The sequence below is a fragment of the Fusarium keratoplasticum genome, chromosome 10 (genome assembly GCF_025433545.1).
Source record: "Fusarium keratoplasticum isolate Fu6.1 chromosome 10, whole genome shotgun sequence".
NCBI classification, from domain to species: Eukaryota; Fungi; Ascomycota; class Sordariomycetes; order Hypocreales; family Nectriaceae; genus Fusarium; species Fusarium keratoplasticum.
This window is the reverse complement of record NC_070538.1, coordinates 412,680-426,574: the sequence shown is the minus strand read 5'-3', so window position 1 is coordinate 426,574 and position 13,895 is coordinate 412,680. Positions and strand designations below refer to the sequence as shown.

General features: G+C 52.4%; 5 protein-coding genes across 5 annotated transcripts; 3 read left to right on the top strand and 2 right to left on the bottom strand.

Annotated features, from left to right (window-relative positions):
* Positions 1-1,892: 1,892 nt before the first annotated feature.
* NCS57_01198900 (uncharacterized protein) lies at positions 1,893-4,266 on the top strand (the record flags this gene model as incomplete). Its single annotated transcript, XM_053061676.1, has 4 exons — positions 1,893-2,136; positions 2,189-2,720; positions 2,771-3,457; positions 3,507-4,266. 4 exons carry the CDS (start codon positions 1,893-1,895, stop codon positions 4,264-4,266), a joined length of 2,223 nt encoding a protein of 740 aa, XP_052908204.1.
* Positions 4,267-5,016: 750 nt separating this feature from the next.
* On the top strand, positions 5,017-7,233 carry NCS57_01198800 (Zn(2)-C6 fungal-type domain-containing protein; the record flags this gene model as incomplete). Its single annotated transcript, XM_053061675.1, has 3 exons — positions 5,017-5,103; positions 5,149-6,614; positions 6,660-7,233. 3 exons carry the CDS (start codon positions 5,017-5,019, stop codon positions 7,231-7,233), a joined length of 2,127 nt encoding a protein of 708 aa, XP_052908203.1.
* A 707-nt stretch (positions 7,234-7,940) lies between these two features.
* Positions 7,941-9,480, bottom strand: NCS57_01198700 (Kynureninase; the record flags this gene model as incomplete). Its single annotated transcript, XM_053061674.1, has 2 exons — positions 7,941-9,244; positions 9,294-9,480. The coding sequence occupies 2 exons, from the start codon at positions 9,478-9,480 to the stop codon at positions 7,941-7,943; spliced, it is 1,491 nt and encodes a 496-aa protein (XP_052908202.1).
* A 607-nt stretch (positions 9,481-10,087) lies between these two features.
* NCS57_01198600 (uncharacterized protein) lies at positions 10,088-11,420 on the top strand (the record flags this gene model as incomplete). The annotated part of the gene is made up of 2 exons (XM_053061673.1): positions 10,088-10,405; positions 10,458-11,420. 2 exons carry the CDS (start codon positions 10,088-10,090, stop codon positions 11,418-11,420), a joined length of 1,281 nt encoding a protein of 426 aa, XP_052908201.1.
* An 826-nt stretch (positions 11,421-12,246) lies between these two features.
* NCS57_01198500 (uncharacterized protein) lies at positions 12,247-13,368 on the bottom strand (the record flags this gene model as incomplete). Its single annotated transcript, XM_053061672.1, has 1 exon — positions 12,247-13,368. One exon carries the CDS (start codon positions 13,366-13,368, stop codon positions 12,247-12,249), a length of 1,122 nt encoding a protein of 373 aa, XP_052908200.1.
* Between the last annotated feature and the right edge of the window lie 527 nt (positions 13,369-13,895).

Genomic DNA, 13,895 nt, shown 5'->3' with positions numbered 1-13,895 from the left:
TTTGGGAGCGCCTCAAACATTCAGTGGGTGATGATGATGTTGACCTAAATGAGGCTGAAAAGTGAGTGAAGATGTGGCTGTTCTCGAATGGAGCGACGCACGCGCTGCAATGAACTGGCACGTGACTCAAAAGCTTCGATGCAAACGAAGCTGATGAGATGGCATGAATGTTTGTCCACGAATGAGGTAATTGTGCCAAAGACGACCATGTCGAATCATCTTTGGCGACCTCGGGGTTTGAAATTGTTTATTTCAGGTAGAGTCTAAGCTAACTTGGGATGGAGGATTTTCCATCTGCCGTCGTCCCACGCAATGAGCCTCAAACTGGGGTACTTTGAGCTATCCAAACTCAAAAGGCTAAAACGCGCGACGATATTTGAAATGGAAGGTTTTGGGTGGTGCAGCAGCGGCCGACCTGGCCCTTTTGAATTCAGAGAACGGCGCAGTCGACAAGGATAGGGAGCCTGGAGCGCCAAGACCTAGCTCTGGCAGGCATATCCATCAGGGGTATGCAATGCGACAGCTCACGAGGCCAAGCTTGAAGGAAGTGGATTTAATGCAACATCAAAAGACCCCAACGTACCAGATAAGCTGCCGTTACTACAAAAGATAGGTCAAGAATGGAGTCAAGATTCTTGCACACGTGACGCTCGGGGACCATGATACGCAGCAGATTAAGTGGTCCGAATCCCTGTTATCTGTCAGCACCTTATTTCCGCACTTCTCAACACAACTTCCGGATTTGTCTTTGTTGCAAAAGGACAATTGCCAAAGGGGTTGGTTGGAGCGGCGACTGCAGTATGGGGAGGGAGGGGGTTCAAAAGGTCCCTTATTTCAACTAGCCAGAAAGCTGTAGCGTAGCGTAGCGTAGCGAGAGAGCTGTGCGCTGCGTGCGACCAACAACCCGTACCGCACCGCACCGCACCGCACCGCGCCGACAAAGGTTCCATATCCGTTCCGCGCTGGGGTCGCAGGGGGTCGCCAAGCGCAACAAAGGTTCCCCGACGGCCGACATCCATAGGTTCCCCAGTGCTGAGTGGTCTGATTAGCAGTGTTTTGGATCGCGGAGGTGGACATATTGGGAGCGAGCCCGTTGTCTTTTGCTCTGACGCGATATCGGAATGCAAGATGCAATCAAATGCTCAGTGCCGCCGAGCAGCGTTCTATGTCCGCTGCGATCATCACCGTTTCAGCGAGGCCACTAACCAGGATAGTGCGGCGACGGCGGGAAGTCTAGATGATTATCGTCGCCGCAACACACACTCTCTTGTGTCTGCGGCAAACTTGGAAACACCCTTATGTCCATATCTATGCAAAGTAACCCTCCGGCGACAAGGCTGGTGATAATCCCAACGCCGGTCATTCCTCTTTCCTTGACCCTCGCCCGTCTCCTCGGTGCCACCCGTCTGGGGGTGGAGCGATATCTTGGACCCACACAGATTTTCTCGAGGCGCAACAAAAGTTCGGAGCCGACGACGATGGCCCGTTCAGGAAGCTGTTTAGACGCCGGCCCGTCTGATTCGCCAATTACCGACAGATAAGGTCCGCCGATCTAGTCCTTCGAGGTGCCATCTCCGTTCCCTGTGGCGAGTGCGTGCACCTCGAAGCGCGTATCCTGTAGCCGTTCCATCGTGCCGGGTCGCCGAGAGCCTTCCTCTTGTAGGACGGATTGCAAAAGGTCCCAATACTGTTGGTGATTTGCGTGTGACCCTTGACCTACATGTATTCATGGGCATGTGGGTTTAAACTGCGGTGCAACGGTGAAACCATGACTTGCCAGAGGAGATAAATAGCAAACTGATCCCCAGCTTTTTCGAAACTCAGATTCCACAGGCGTCTAATTAGTCTCTCAAGCATCCGGTAGATACCTTGCTGAGGCTTGATTATTCATCATGGCCGTCGAAACCACCAACCCAGAGGACGTTGTTGTCCAGCCGGCCTACAACGAAAAGTTCCCGCACTCGGATGTCGACCTCAAGTCTGACACTGATGGCGAGGATGACAGGATTACAGATCTTTTCACTAGTTTTCCTATGCCCAAGGGAATTGAGCCCGAGGCTAATCCGCTGACGGTTCGTGCCATGGTGGTTGGTATCGTCCTCGGATCGCTTGTCAACGCCTCCAACGTCTACCTGGGTATGCAACCACCTCCAAATTGTTCAGAACTTCACTAAAACAACTCCTACAGGTTTGAAGACAGGATTTACCTTTCCAGCCACTATGTTCGGAGCTATCTTTGGTTATGGCTTCATCCTGATGTTGACCAAGTCCTTGCCCAACGTCCCCTTTCTCGGCGGCAAATTTGGCCCTCAGGAGAACTCCATCATCCAGGCCGCTGCCACTGGAGCCGGTGGCATGTCCGGTGTCTTTGTTGCCGGTCTGCCTGCTATGTATCGCCTCGACCTCCTGTCGGATGATCCCAAGAAGGACTTTGGCCGCATCCTCACCATCACCTTTGTCTGCGCCCTCTTCGGTCTCTTCGCTGCTGTCCCTCTTCGAAGGTTCTTCATCATCAATGTCGCTCGGGAGCTTAACCTGGTCTTCCCTACTCCGACTGCTACGGCCATGACCATCCGTTCCATGCACGCTGTGGGCTCTGGTGCTGTTGATGCTATGAAGAAGGTCAAGGCTTTGGGCTACGCCTTTCTCCTTGCCATTATCATTATTGTTGTTGGCCAGTATGCCGATGGCATCCTGCACAACTGGCACATCTTTACTTGGTAAGTTCTGACAGAACCTCAACTTGCTTCTAGTTACTAACCCACAATAGGTTCTACGTCTGGGGAGGCTACTCTGTGCCTGGACTCCTGGCCATTGAGAGCTGGGGCTGGTACGTCCAGTTGACCCCTGCTTTCTTCGGCTCTGGTATCCTGGTTGGCCTCAACGCCGCCCTCTCTTGGTTTGGAGGTACTGTTGTCGCTTGGGCCCTCATCGGCCCCCTCCTGGTCCACTACGGAGAGTGCATCGGTGTCATGGTTGGCGAGGGCAAGTGGGAAGGCTTGACCCGATTCAGCGTCATGACTGGCGTTGACCAGCCTGGCTACGTTCCCTCTCCTCGATACTGGCTTCTGTGGCCCGGTGTCATGGTCCTCATGGTTTACAGCCTGGTCGAGTTCTTCCTCCACGCCAAGGTCGTCTGGGACGGAATCAAGTTTGCTATGCGCGAGTCTGCTCGCTCCATCAACAACAAGCTGCAGGCTCGCGGAAAGAACGTTGCCTTTTTGGAGAAGCAGGCTCGCAAGGCCGATGAGGGCAGTGGACTCGTTGAGGACTTTGCTCTTCCTGAGCAACAGGTTCCTAGCTGGGTCTGGGTCGTCGGAGCCCTCGTCTTTGTTGTTGTTGCCTGCATCGTTGCTGAGCTGCAGTTCCACATGAACGCTGGTCTGGCTATCCTGGCTTGTATTCTGGGTCTGCTCTTTGCCTTCATGTCCATCTATGGCGGTGCCGTCACTGATGTGTAAGTTTCCCTTGAACGTCATGAGAGCTTCTTTCTAACACTGTGTCAGCGCCCCTCTCACTGCCTCGGCCAAGGCTTCGCAGCTTGTGTACGGTGGCATCACCAAGGGCCACTACGAGATCAAGGCTGCCCAGAGAATCAACCTGGTCGCTGGTAACATTGCCTCTGGAACCGCCGATGTTGCCAACTCGCTAGTCAGCGATTTCCGTGTTGGTTTCCTGCTCAAGACTCCTCCCAAGCTGCAGTTCTACGCTCAGGCTATGGGCACCTTTGTCTCCGTCTTCCTCGCCCCCGGAATCTTTGTCCTCTTCATGTCGGCATACCCTTGCGTCTTCAAGCCTAGCGATGATCCCGCCGATGTCTGCCCCTTTGCTGCTCCCTCCGTCAGCGCTTGGGAGGCTGTCGCCGTGGCTGTGACCATGCCCAAGATCCCCATCCCTCGATCTTCGGCCATCTTCGCCATCGTCATGGGTGTCGTCTGTGCTCTCCAGGCTGTCCTCAAGCACTTCTACCTTGTCGGCCCCCGTGAGAAGTACCGCAACTGGCTCCCCAACTGGATGTCGGTCGGTGTCGCCTGGGTCCTGGGCCCCGACAGTGGCTACGCCAACGCCGTCATGTTTGGTTCCATCACTGCCTGGTGGTGGCGCAAGTGGTTCCGCAACAACTTTGAGATGTACGCCTTTGCTGTCGCTGCTGGTCTGATTGCTGGAGAGGGTCTTGGTGGTGTCGTCAATGCTGCTCTGGAACTTGGAAAGGTCAGCGGTACTTTCAAGGGATCTGAGATTGCCCTTCCCGGTGGTACATGGTAATGAGGTTGTAATATTTGAGGACGACGGGGTGGAGCTGTTGATTAGTTGTGTAGTTGTTGATGAATGATTAACGGCCATTTAACGATGCATCGTGTTTCGTGAACTCAGTGACATCTCCAGAAGAAGCCATTAGTGACAGTAAACACACAATAATTGAAAGTTCCCGATATCGAAGTAACGCAATCTTTATGGCATTGGCTTCTCATGATGTGATTGCTACTGAAGGTATGTTCTTTACTAGTCGCCCACAAGAGAGGACGTAGTGTCTATACCATCCAACAATAAATTGTCCAGTAGCCGTAACACCTCACTATGTAATAAAAATGATGTTAATTTAAGAATGGGTGTCTAAAACAAGCTTAAGTTCGTTATGAATGGTTATTGGTTTTGGGGGTGGGCGTCTCTCACTTGTCGGATGAAGTGTCGGGTGACCTCCCTCTCCTGCATGTGGCTGCAGGAGACCCAGGATTGAAGAACTGGGTGTCTCATGTGCAACGTGTCTATTAATTAATGCTAATTGACACTCTCAGCAAGTCAACAATCGCATGAACAAGCATTTCTCATTCCTCACTATCAATCACTCTAGGTTAACCCGCCACTCTTAAGCCGGCTCGGCATTGCACTAACAATTTCCCACATCCGCTCCTTTCCGTCGGCCGAGACTCAACTACCGAGCTCGGCCCACAGTGCTTCCGCGTTTCGTGGCACAAGGAAATTCTCACCGAAACATCCGCCCTCTCTCATAAAAGCATGGACGTCGATGCTGCGGAACAAGAGCCAGGGCGGTACATCCGCAGCCGCATCGCCAATGCCTGCGATGGCTGCAAGGCAAGAAAAGTAAGTTGTACACTCACTGGTGCCTGTAATGTACTGACTGGTAAGGTTAAATGCGATGGCAAATTGCCCTGCGGTTACTGTTCTCGGCGGCAGAGGCCTCATACCTGTCACTACTCGCCTCAGCGACGACGTCGCAATGGCCAATCATTGGCATCCCTGACATCTCCTCCAGCCTCTGAGAGAGATGCCCGTGCTCATTCTACAAGGAATACCACTCCATCAACACCGGCAGATGCAGAGCTCACGAGGCCGGTATCGGCACAACCCCAAGGGATGGACGCTGAGGACGAGACTGAAGTGCCGAGAGAAGCGCGACTAGTTTGCGATGCCCAAGGAAAACTCATCTTTGTGGGAGACTGTGCCCCTCTCTCCTTTTTTCAGTCTGTCCGACAGCTTGTCACCACCAGAGTTGGCCAGAATGCCTTTGCTCCTCAGACAAGCCGTTACTCTGTGCTCGAGAACGCGCCTGCACATCAGTCTCGCCGAGTACCTGGCGATAACCGCCTTCCGAGCATCAATCCCGATGATATACCCTCGGCAGTGTCGACATATTTGTCTGTTGCCACGGGGCTCGTGGATCTGTTTGACAATCGTCGATTAGTAGAGGACCTCATGCTGTGGGCGAATCTCGACCAAAAACCTGACGATGCGACTACAGTTGTAAATCTTCTAGTGCTGGCCATTGGAAGACAGATGGACAACGAAGAGCTCGCACAGGACTACTTTGAGTACGCCCGTGACAAGGCATACGCAAATCTGAGTGGCAATCTCAGTGTGACCAGCATCCAGATCTTCACCCTTATTACGTTGTACATGCTCTGTTCGTGTCAGATCAACGGAGCTTTCCTGTTCTTCGGCATCGCAGTACGAGCAGCCTACTCAGTTGGGATTCACAGAACCGAAGTCAATGCACGATTTGGGCCTGATATTCACAGGCAACGAGATCGTCTTTGGAAGAGTTTACGAGTCGTGGATCTCTTCTTGAGCACCTCGATGGGACGGCCGCCTGCAACCTCAGATGTTGATTGTACCGTGCCCTATCAAAATCCAAACGAAGGCGCAAACGAAGCCCCGGATCTCCTTAACGCGTCTGTTCAGATATTTCTCGTTCTCGAGGGAGTAGTAACAGAAATCTACTCCAGGCGGAAGATATCTCTACAACTTACCGAAGGAATATCACTCCAGCTGCGAGATTGGTCGTCTCGGTGGCTGAAGCAACTGAAAGATATCATCGCAAATCCTGAAGCCCAGGACAGAGCCCAAGCCAGCGGTGCATGTCAGGTCTTGTCGACATATTATTACGCCGTCATGCTTGTATCTCGACCATTTCTCATGTATGAGCTTTGCCGACGGTTGTCTGATACGGCGGTGTCATCAAATGGTCGGTCTGCCTTGACATCTGGCAAGTCGAAACTGGCAGATGCTTGCATTGATGCAGCGAGTCTCATGGTGGATCCGATATTGGACTTGATCCAGCGAGGAATTCTCGTTGGACATGTACCTGTTCTAGTGTGAGTACCTTAGATTGTGAGAGAACTACTTCTGACTCTTCCCAGATCATGGCTGTTTGCCAGCTCACTTGTTCTCGGGATAGGCCTTCTGGGCGGCTTTGGCCGGATACTAGAAAAGTACACGCGCATGTCCATCCACGCTTTGGATCACTGCTCAAAACATGATACACACGCAAGACAGTACTCCCTTATCGCGCAGTCACTTCTCACTGCAGCCCTCGAGTACCTCGAAAAGCGAGAACTAGCAGAGCACCAACGACGAACCGAGAACTCAAGCCAACTCTTTGGACTGATCCCATCCGAAGCCGGGACAGATTCCACCTCCCCGGCTGTCACCAGAGACCCGAGTCATCCGGTGGCCAGTCCGGCATCCAACAGCCGGCCACGGGACTCCCTGGACCGGTCATTCCTGCAGCATAATGGACTACAAGGCGTCGGATCACCGCCATTTGGGGATCTCGATTCGGCTTTCCTAGGCATAAGCGAGTCCATGCTACAAACCCCTGATCCGAGTTACTGGGGCGGGCCGACGGGCATGGAAGGAGATTCCGGTTCGGCACTGAACCTGTTTGCTTTGCTGGACGCGGGGGGTGGCATAGATCTGACGCATCATCTTTGATTGTGATAGATAACGGCAATAGACTTGCATGCCTGTGAGATGACGAATCTTGTTGTCCTTCGGATCCGTATTCTGTCTTCCGAAGTGCGGACCGATAAGCGGAAGTTCGGAGAAGGGGTCCCCACAAGCTGTTGATACCAACCACCGAAAATGCGGTCTTTTTTCTCTATCCGAAGATGCATGATGACAAGGAGATTGGCATGTTGGGTTTGCCATTATTGGTCAATAGGATTTGTGGTTGTCCATGGATAACCGAAGCGTAAGGCGATGATATGCGATATGCCGATGGTGTGAACTGTCAGATTTATGACTTCAGGAGTTGGATGTCTGAGGGCTAATTCCAGAGGTACAACTCACATTTGACGAGCAAGAGCGGAGAGGGGAGCACGAGCGGAATACGGAGAAGTTGGTGTGGGAAACTCAGAACGGTCCCAACTGTCAGACAAGACAGATCCTTTTCTCGGTCTGGTCTATTGCCAACTCCGGGTGAAGCTACACACGGTTTGCTACGTGGTTTGAATAGGCAAGGGCACTAAATATCCCGAAAATGAGTATCTCTAGCGGAAACTATGTAACGGGTTTACTTGCACAGTAGGGCTAGGCCTGGAGTTATAGTTCATCTTGGTTCATGGCTCTCTAATAATCTCAAGTGAATCATTACTGCTTGCTCATTATTTTAACACTACAGTTTTTGGTATCGTATGAAATCATTGGCTCAGTGCCCCCCTCAGCACCTGCATAAACTTCCACACATCCTCAAACCTCGTGTATAGAGGCACAGGAGCAACTCTGATGACATCGGGCTTTCGCTTATCGCAGATGACTCCGTTCTCCTCCAGAGCCTCGCTCACTCTCTCCATCAGACCTTCCCTGAGAAGAACGCTCAGTTGGGTTCCCCTTTGTGCGGGATCACGGGGCGTGATGATGCGGAAGAGGGGTGTCTCGTCGGATGACTCGGAGATGATCTGGTCGAGCAGATGCTCGGCGTAGGCAGTCAGGACGAGAGCCTTTGATCGAATATCATGCATCTTTGTCTTGTTGAAGACGGAGAGGGCGCCAGACAAGCTGGCCAGATCAATAGCGGAAGGGTTGGAAAGCTGGTATCCTCCTGCACCGACAGTGGGCACAAACTTGTTGTCCATGTTGAATCGGACGCTCTTGTCTCCACCATACCAGCCCATGAGACGGGGTCGATACGTGGGCTTGCCAGAGTCGTCCTTGAACTCGACCTTGCCGTGCTTCTCGTGGACGTAGGCTCCGGCGATGGAACCAGGGCCGGCGTTGATGTACTTGTATGTGCACCAGCAGGCAAAGTCAACGTTCCAGTCGTGCAGCTTAAGCTCGACGTTTCCGGCGGCGTGGGCCAGGTCCCAGCCCACGACGATTCCCCTTTCTTGGGCGTAGGCGGTGATTCGGGGGATGTCGAAAAGTTGGCCAGAGTAGTATTGAATACCAGGAAGAAGAAGCAGAGCAGTCTCCTCGGCGTGCTCGTCAATAGTAGCCAGGATCAAATCCGTTGTGATGATAAAGTCATCGTTGGGGTGGATCTTGACCATGCTCTTCTCAGGGTCCAGTCCATGCCAGACAACCTGACTCTCAATAGCGTAGTGGTCACTTGGGAAAGGCTTCCACTCGAGAATTATCTTGTGGCGCTTCTCATTGGGCTTGTAGAAGCTGGCCATCAAAAAGTGCAGGTTGGCTGTCAAGGTGTTCATGATGACAATCTCACTGGGAGAAGCTCCGACAATATCGGCAGACTTGATGGCGCAGTCCTCAGCCATGTCTTGCCAAGGCGTCAAGGGGGAGTTGCCCATTGCGCTAAAGTGGCCGTTGACACCGATGGATGCCCATGTCTCCAGCTGAGCGTTGAGATACTCTCGGACAGCCTTGGGTTGAGCACCAAGGGAGTTGCCAACAAAGTAGAGGCACTGCTCAGAGTCGTCCTTTGATCCATTGTGGCCATTGCTGTGACCGTTGGTACCGTTAGTGCCATTGGAAGAGGCACCATGGGCTAGATTGGGTCAGCTAGTCTCAAGACTTGACTCGGCACAGCTACTTACAAGGAATCGATCCATCCAAGGCCTTCTTCTTGAGAGATCTCTTTGTGGGGATGACAAACTCATCCCGAAGATGGCTTAGCTTGTCCTGAGAGTCGAGATGACGGGCAAACTCTAACGAATTGGCATCTTGCGGGAACTTGGGGGAGGCTCCGCTCCGTAGGCGATCGACGAATCCTGACAACTCCATTGTGAATTGAGTGTGGTAGTAGGTAAGGGTAGTGAGAATGATTTGAGATGGCTGATGATGGAATCGTACGACTGGCCTTGGAGCATGGGATTGCGAAATCACTTTATGTTCCGTCGAGCCCCATCTCGGTCACTTCCGGTATCTACAAAGATGCCCGGGCGGATGTGCGGAAGACCCACATCCGAAGTTCCGTCTTCCGTGCCCCGTAAAGTGGACGTCATCATGTCCATTTTGAGCAAACTGCAGTAACTGATTGGTCAATGGATGTCATTCTCAATCGCCCGCATGATGCCGGAACGGAAGATGCGGATCCATTTTCTTACGAGAACCGGGCAACGGATGTGCAAGCAAGGCGGATGGAGGAACGGGGCGGATGTGAAAACAGGGCAAAGTTCGAGAACAAGGCGGATCACACGGAGACGGAAACAATGCCCCCATGGGAACAATTAACTCTATTTTAGACCTGATGTCGACGCTTTATCTGATCAATTGTCCTTCAACACCATCACTTGCAAGCACAACAAAGCCAAGACGCCACTTCCCGCTTTCGACTTGCTCTGGCATCACAGTTTACACGACATCGCCTCTGTACCACACCAACTTTACCATGTCGCCTCATGCAGTACCACACCAGATCCCTCGGATCAAGCCTACGGCCGAGTTGAAGGAGTTCGCCGTGTCCAGTAATGCTTTTCTCCCAGAGCATAGCCCTCTGAGGCAACTGCCCGATTCCTACTATGAGCCTTGGGAGCTCATCATCCAGCACCTTCCAGCTCTGGTCGAAAATGGCATTAGAAGAGCAGTTGATCAACTCCCCGTCCTCTCCACAGACCGACTCCGGTCAGAAGCAGAGTGGCGGAGAGCATATTCTATCATGGCTTTCTTGACACATGCGTACGTCTGGGGCGGCGAGAAGCCCGCACAGGTAAACCAAAAATGTATCTTATTCTTAACTGTAATGTACTAACCATTCCTAGGTCCTACCACCTCAAATCACAGTCCCCTTCCTCGAAGTGTCGAAGCATCTCGAACTCCCCCCTGTTCTCACATACGCCGCCGCCAACCTCTGGAACTTTTCCTGCTCAGGCAATGACTTTTCCGACCTCAGCAAACTCGACACCCTTCATACATTTACCGGAACCGAGTCTGAATCATGGTTCCTGCTCATTAGCGTGGCGATGGAGGCCAGGGCTGGAGGCATCATCCCCCGCATGATGGAGGCCCTCGAGGCTGTCAAGACAAGAGACTACGATGTCATTGTCTCTGCCCTCCAAGAACTTAAGGAATGCATTGATGGCGTTGGTGTGCTTCTCGAGAGGATGTACGAAAAGTGCGACCCAATGACGTTCTACTACAAGATCCGACCTTTCTTGGCTGGAAGCAAGAACATGGAATCTGCCGGTCTACCAAGAGGTGTCTTCTACGATGAGGGTGACGGCAAGGGCGAGTGGAGACACTTGCGAGGTGGAAGCAACGGACAGAGCTCTCTCATCCAATTCTTCGACATTGTGCTTGGAGTTGAGCATATTACGAGCGGCAACAATACGGAGGTGAAGGGCGAGAAGAGCTACCACGATATTGTCAAGGAGTACATGCCCGGTCCTCACCGCCGTTTCCTCACACACATTGCCCGCATGGGAAGCATCCGAGAGCTGGCCCTCCTACCTCCTACGACAGAGGGACAGCATCGCCTCCAGGAAGCATTCACATCCGCCACCGATGCCCTGAGCAAGTTCCGGAACAAGCACATCCAGATCGTCACAAGATACATCATCCTTCCCTCTCGACAAGGCAGCAAGGAAGGGCCTCAGAACCTCGCCAGCTCTTCGTCGAGAAAGGCTGGGGAGGAGTTGACGGGAACTGGTGGTACCAAGCTGGTGCCATTCTTGAAGCAGTCTAGAGATGAGACCATGGTTGCAGGAAACTTGGAAAAGCAATAGATATTGGATTTTTTGCGAGCCGAGACTCAACGTCTTGGATATGAACTTGGATAGAGAAGATACCTTGAGCGGATAAGCGTAGCCCTGTGGCTTTTCATTAATTAGAGAATTTCAACAAGCATTTCGTCTGCAACGTTATCATCTGAGTTGCCTATTCTGTATCGGCTTGGAAATGAGTATCTGGCTTTAATACCTAAGTAACCCAGTTTTGCTTGACTAGGTGCTCACCATCTAGTAGGCTATCGGGGTATTTTTGGCGGTTTGTAGTTTCAATTCTGTTGACCGTTTAGACGAGACCAGTCACAAAAGGGTGAAGATACAGTGTAATATTAGGCGTGTTTTAGGATAATGCTTGTCAATGGCTATGACTTTATTGTGCCAATGCAACTATGAAGTTGGGTAATGACATCCAAGTTTTCGTATTGCTCTTTTCATCAATGACATCTCCAAAAAGAAGTCATCAGCAACCACACCAAAAAAACACAGTTGTGCTCTCTTAGGACCTAGCACTGAATCTCTTGGACCTGAGACAGAGCTTCTTAGGTGGATAGTACGCTCACAGAACTTCGGCGACACGATTTTCACGACTTAGACAACTTCAGAGAACATCTTGGTGACTCAGGTATATAGTTTCACGTTGGCTCAGACAATCCAGGAACAAAAGATGATGATGTACAGCATAGACAAAGCTATGCGAGTAATATATTGGGCTCTGAATTATGTACAGAAAGTCTCTGAATTGTAATTTACATTTCACTTCCACAAATCCTCCTAGCCGGGAAGTCAAAGTGACGACCTGGCTTCAAAATCTTTCAAAAGCTGCAGCTTAGAAGAAAGCACGAGCGTGACGGCGGGCCTTCTTGGAGCCAGCGTTGGCGCGGAGCCAGTCAATGAAGGTGTCGAGGGTGAAGGTCTCGGGGAGCTCAGAGCCGCTGCCAGTGGAAGGCTCAGTAGGCTCGGAGGGCTCAGCGGGCTCAGAGGCGGGCTGAGTAGCGACAGGAGCCTCAGGGGCAGCCGAGCTAGCGGCGTTGCCCTGGACGGAGGTGGCAGTGGGCTCAGCGGGGACGACGACGGAGGTGACGAGGCTGGTAGGAGCAGAGATAGGGGTCTCGGGAGCGGGGACAACGGGGGAGGCGACAGTGGTGTTGGCAGGGATGGCGGGAGCAGCGTTGGTAGGGCTGCCGGAACCAGAGCCGGAACCAGAGCCGGAACCGTACAGAGCGGGGCCGGGGATCTCGTAGCTCTTGATCTCGCCATAGGGGTTGAACTTGATGCCAGCGTCAGTGGCAGAGTACAGCTCAGTACCCAGGACACCCTCGGGGTTGTCAGAGCCGCCACCGGTGATCTCAATGTTGAAGCACTGGGGGTAGTTCTGGGCACCGTTGGTCTCGCCGGCACCGTGCATGGCAATGATCTCGTGACGGAAGACGTAGTTGCCAGAGGCGAGGGTGGTAGGGACCTTGGTCACCCAGGTGTTGTTGTTCTCGATGAGGTCGGTGGCAGCCCACTTCTGGGCAGCGATGTCGATACCGCCCTCATCGATCTTGACCCACTTCAGAGTAGCAGGGTCAGCGGCAGAGCATTCACCAGCGCACTTGGCGACGTATGTGAAGACAGGACCGAAATGAGACTCTGGCCAGGCTGACCACTCGAAGCTGACTTCGCCACCGGCCTTGACGGAGACGGAGGTAGCACCGGGGGCGCTGTTCTTGTGGCAGTTGATGTCGACGGTGCCATAGGCATCGGGGGCGACAAAGCCGTTGTCAAGGTTCTCAGCAGACCAGGCAGCAATCTCGGGAACATTGCCACCGTTCTGCTTGGCGTAGTAGTAGTCAAGCTTGTAACCACCGTGGTAGGTGCCGTCAACCTTGATACCAGTGACAGTGCCGTGGGCGAGGGCGGTGGCGGCGAAAGCGCCAACAAGAGCAGCAGCGGACTTGAAAGACATGGTGATGGTTTTGGTTGGAAAGAGTGAGAAAGTGATTGTAATTGGTTAAAAAGTTGTTGTAGTTAGGGAGAGGAATAAACCAGCTTCACACAGTGAAGAAAAGAATGGAAGAATGATGGAAAGAAAAAAAGAATGTATGAGACTTGGGATGCAAAGACAGAGCTGAAGAGCACAACACTCTACTCGGCCATAACGACCTCTTTATATACCATTGAGAAACATGTTTTTTGCCTCTGAAGTTGCAGAAAACGGAGAAGTTGGACATGTTTCGTCTGCCAGGGAGAAACTAAATTCAGAGTGGTGGAATTCACGTTTCGTCTCATCTCCGTGGAGACGGAGACTCTTTTGGGCGACAGCGCCGGGCCAAGACGGCAGGGGTATCAAGCCTCAACGCAACTCCAAGCGCGCGGCAATTGGAAGATTGAACAGATTGAGTCCGCCACCAGCTTGGATAAGCTAGCCGAGTTTCAGGTACGGGCGGCGGAAACAAGGGATGCACTGTCAAAAGATTTTTGCTCGAATCCCAT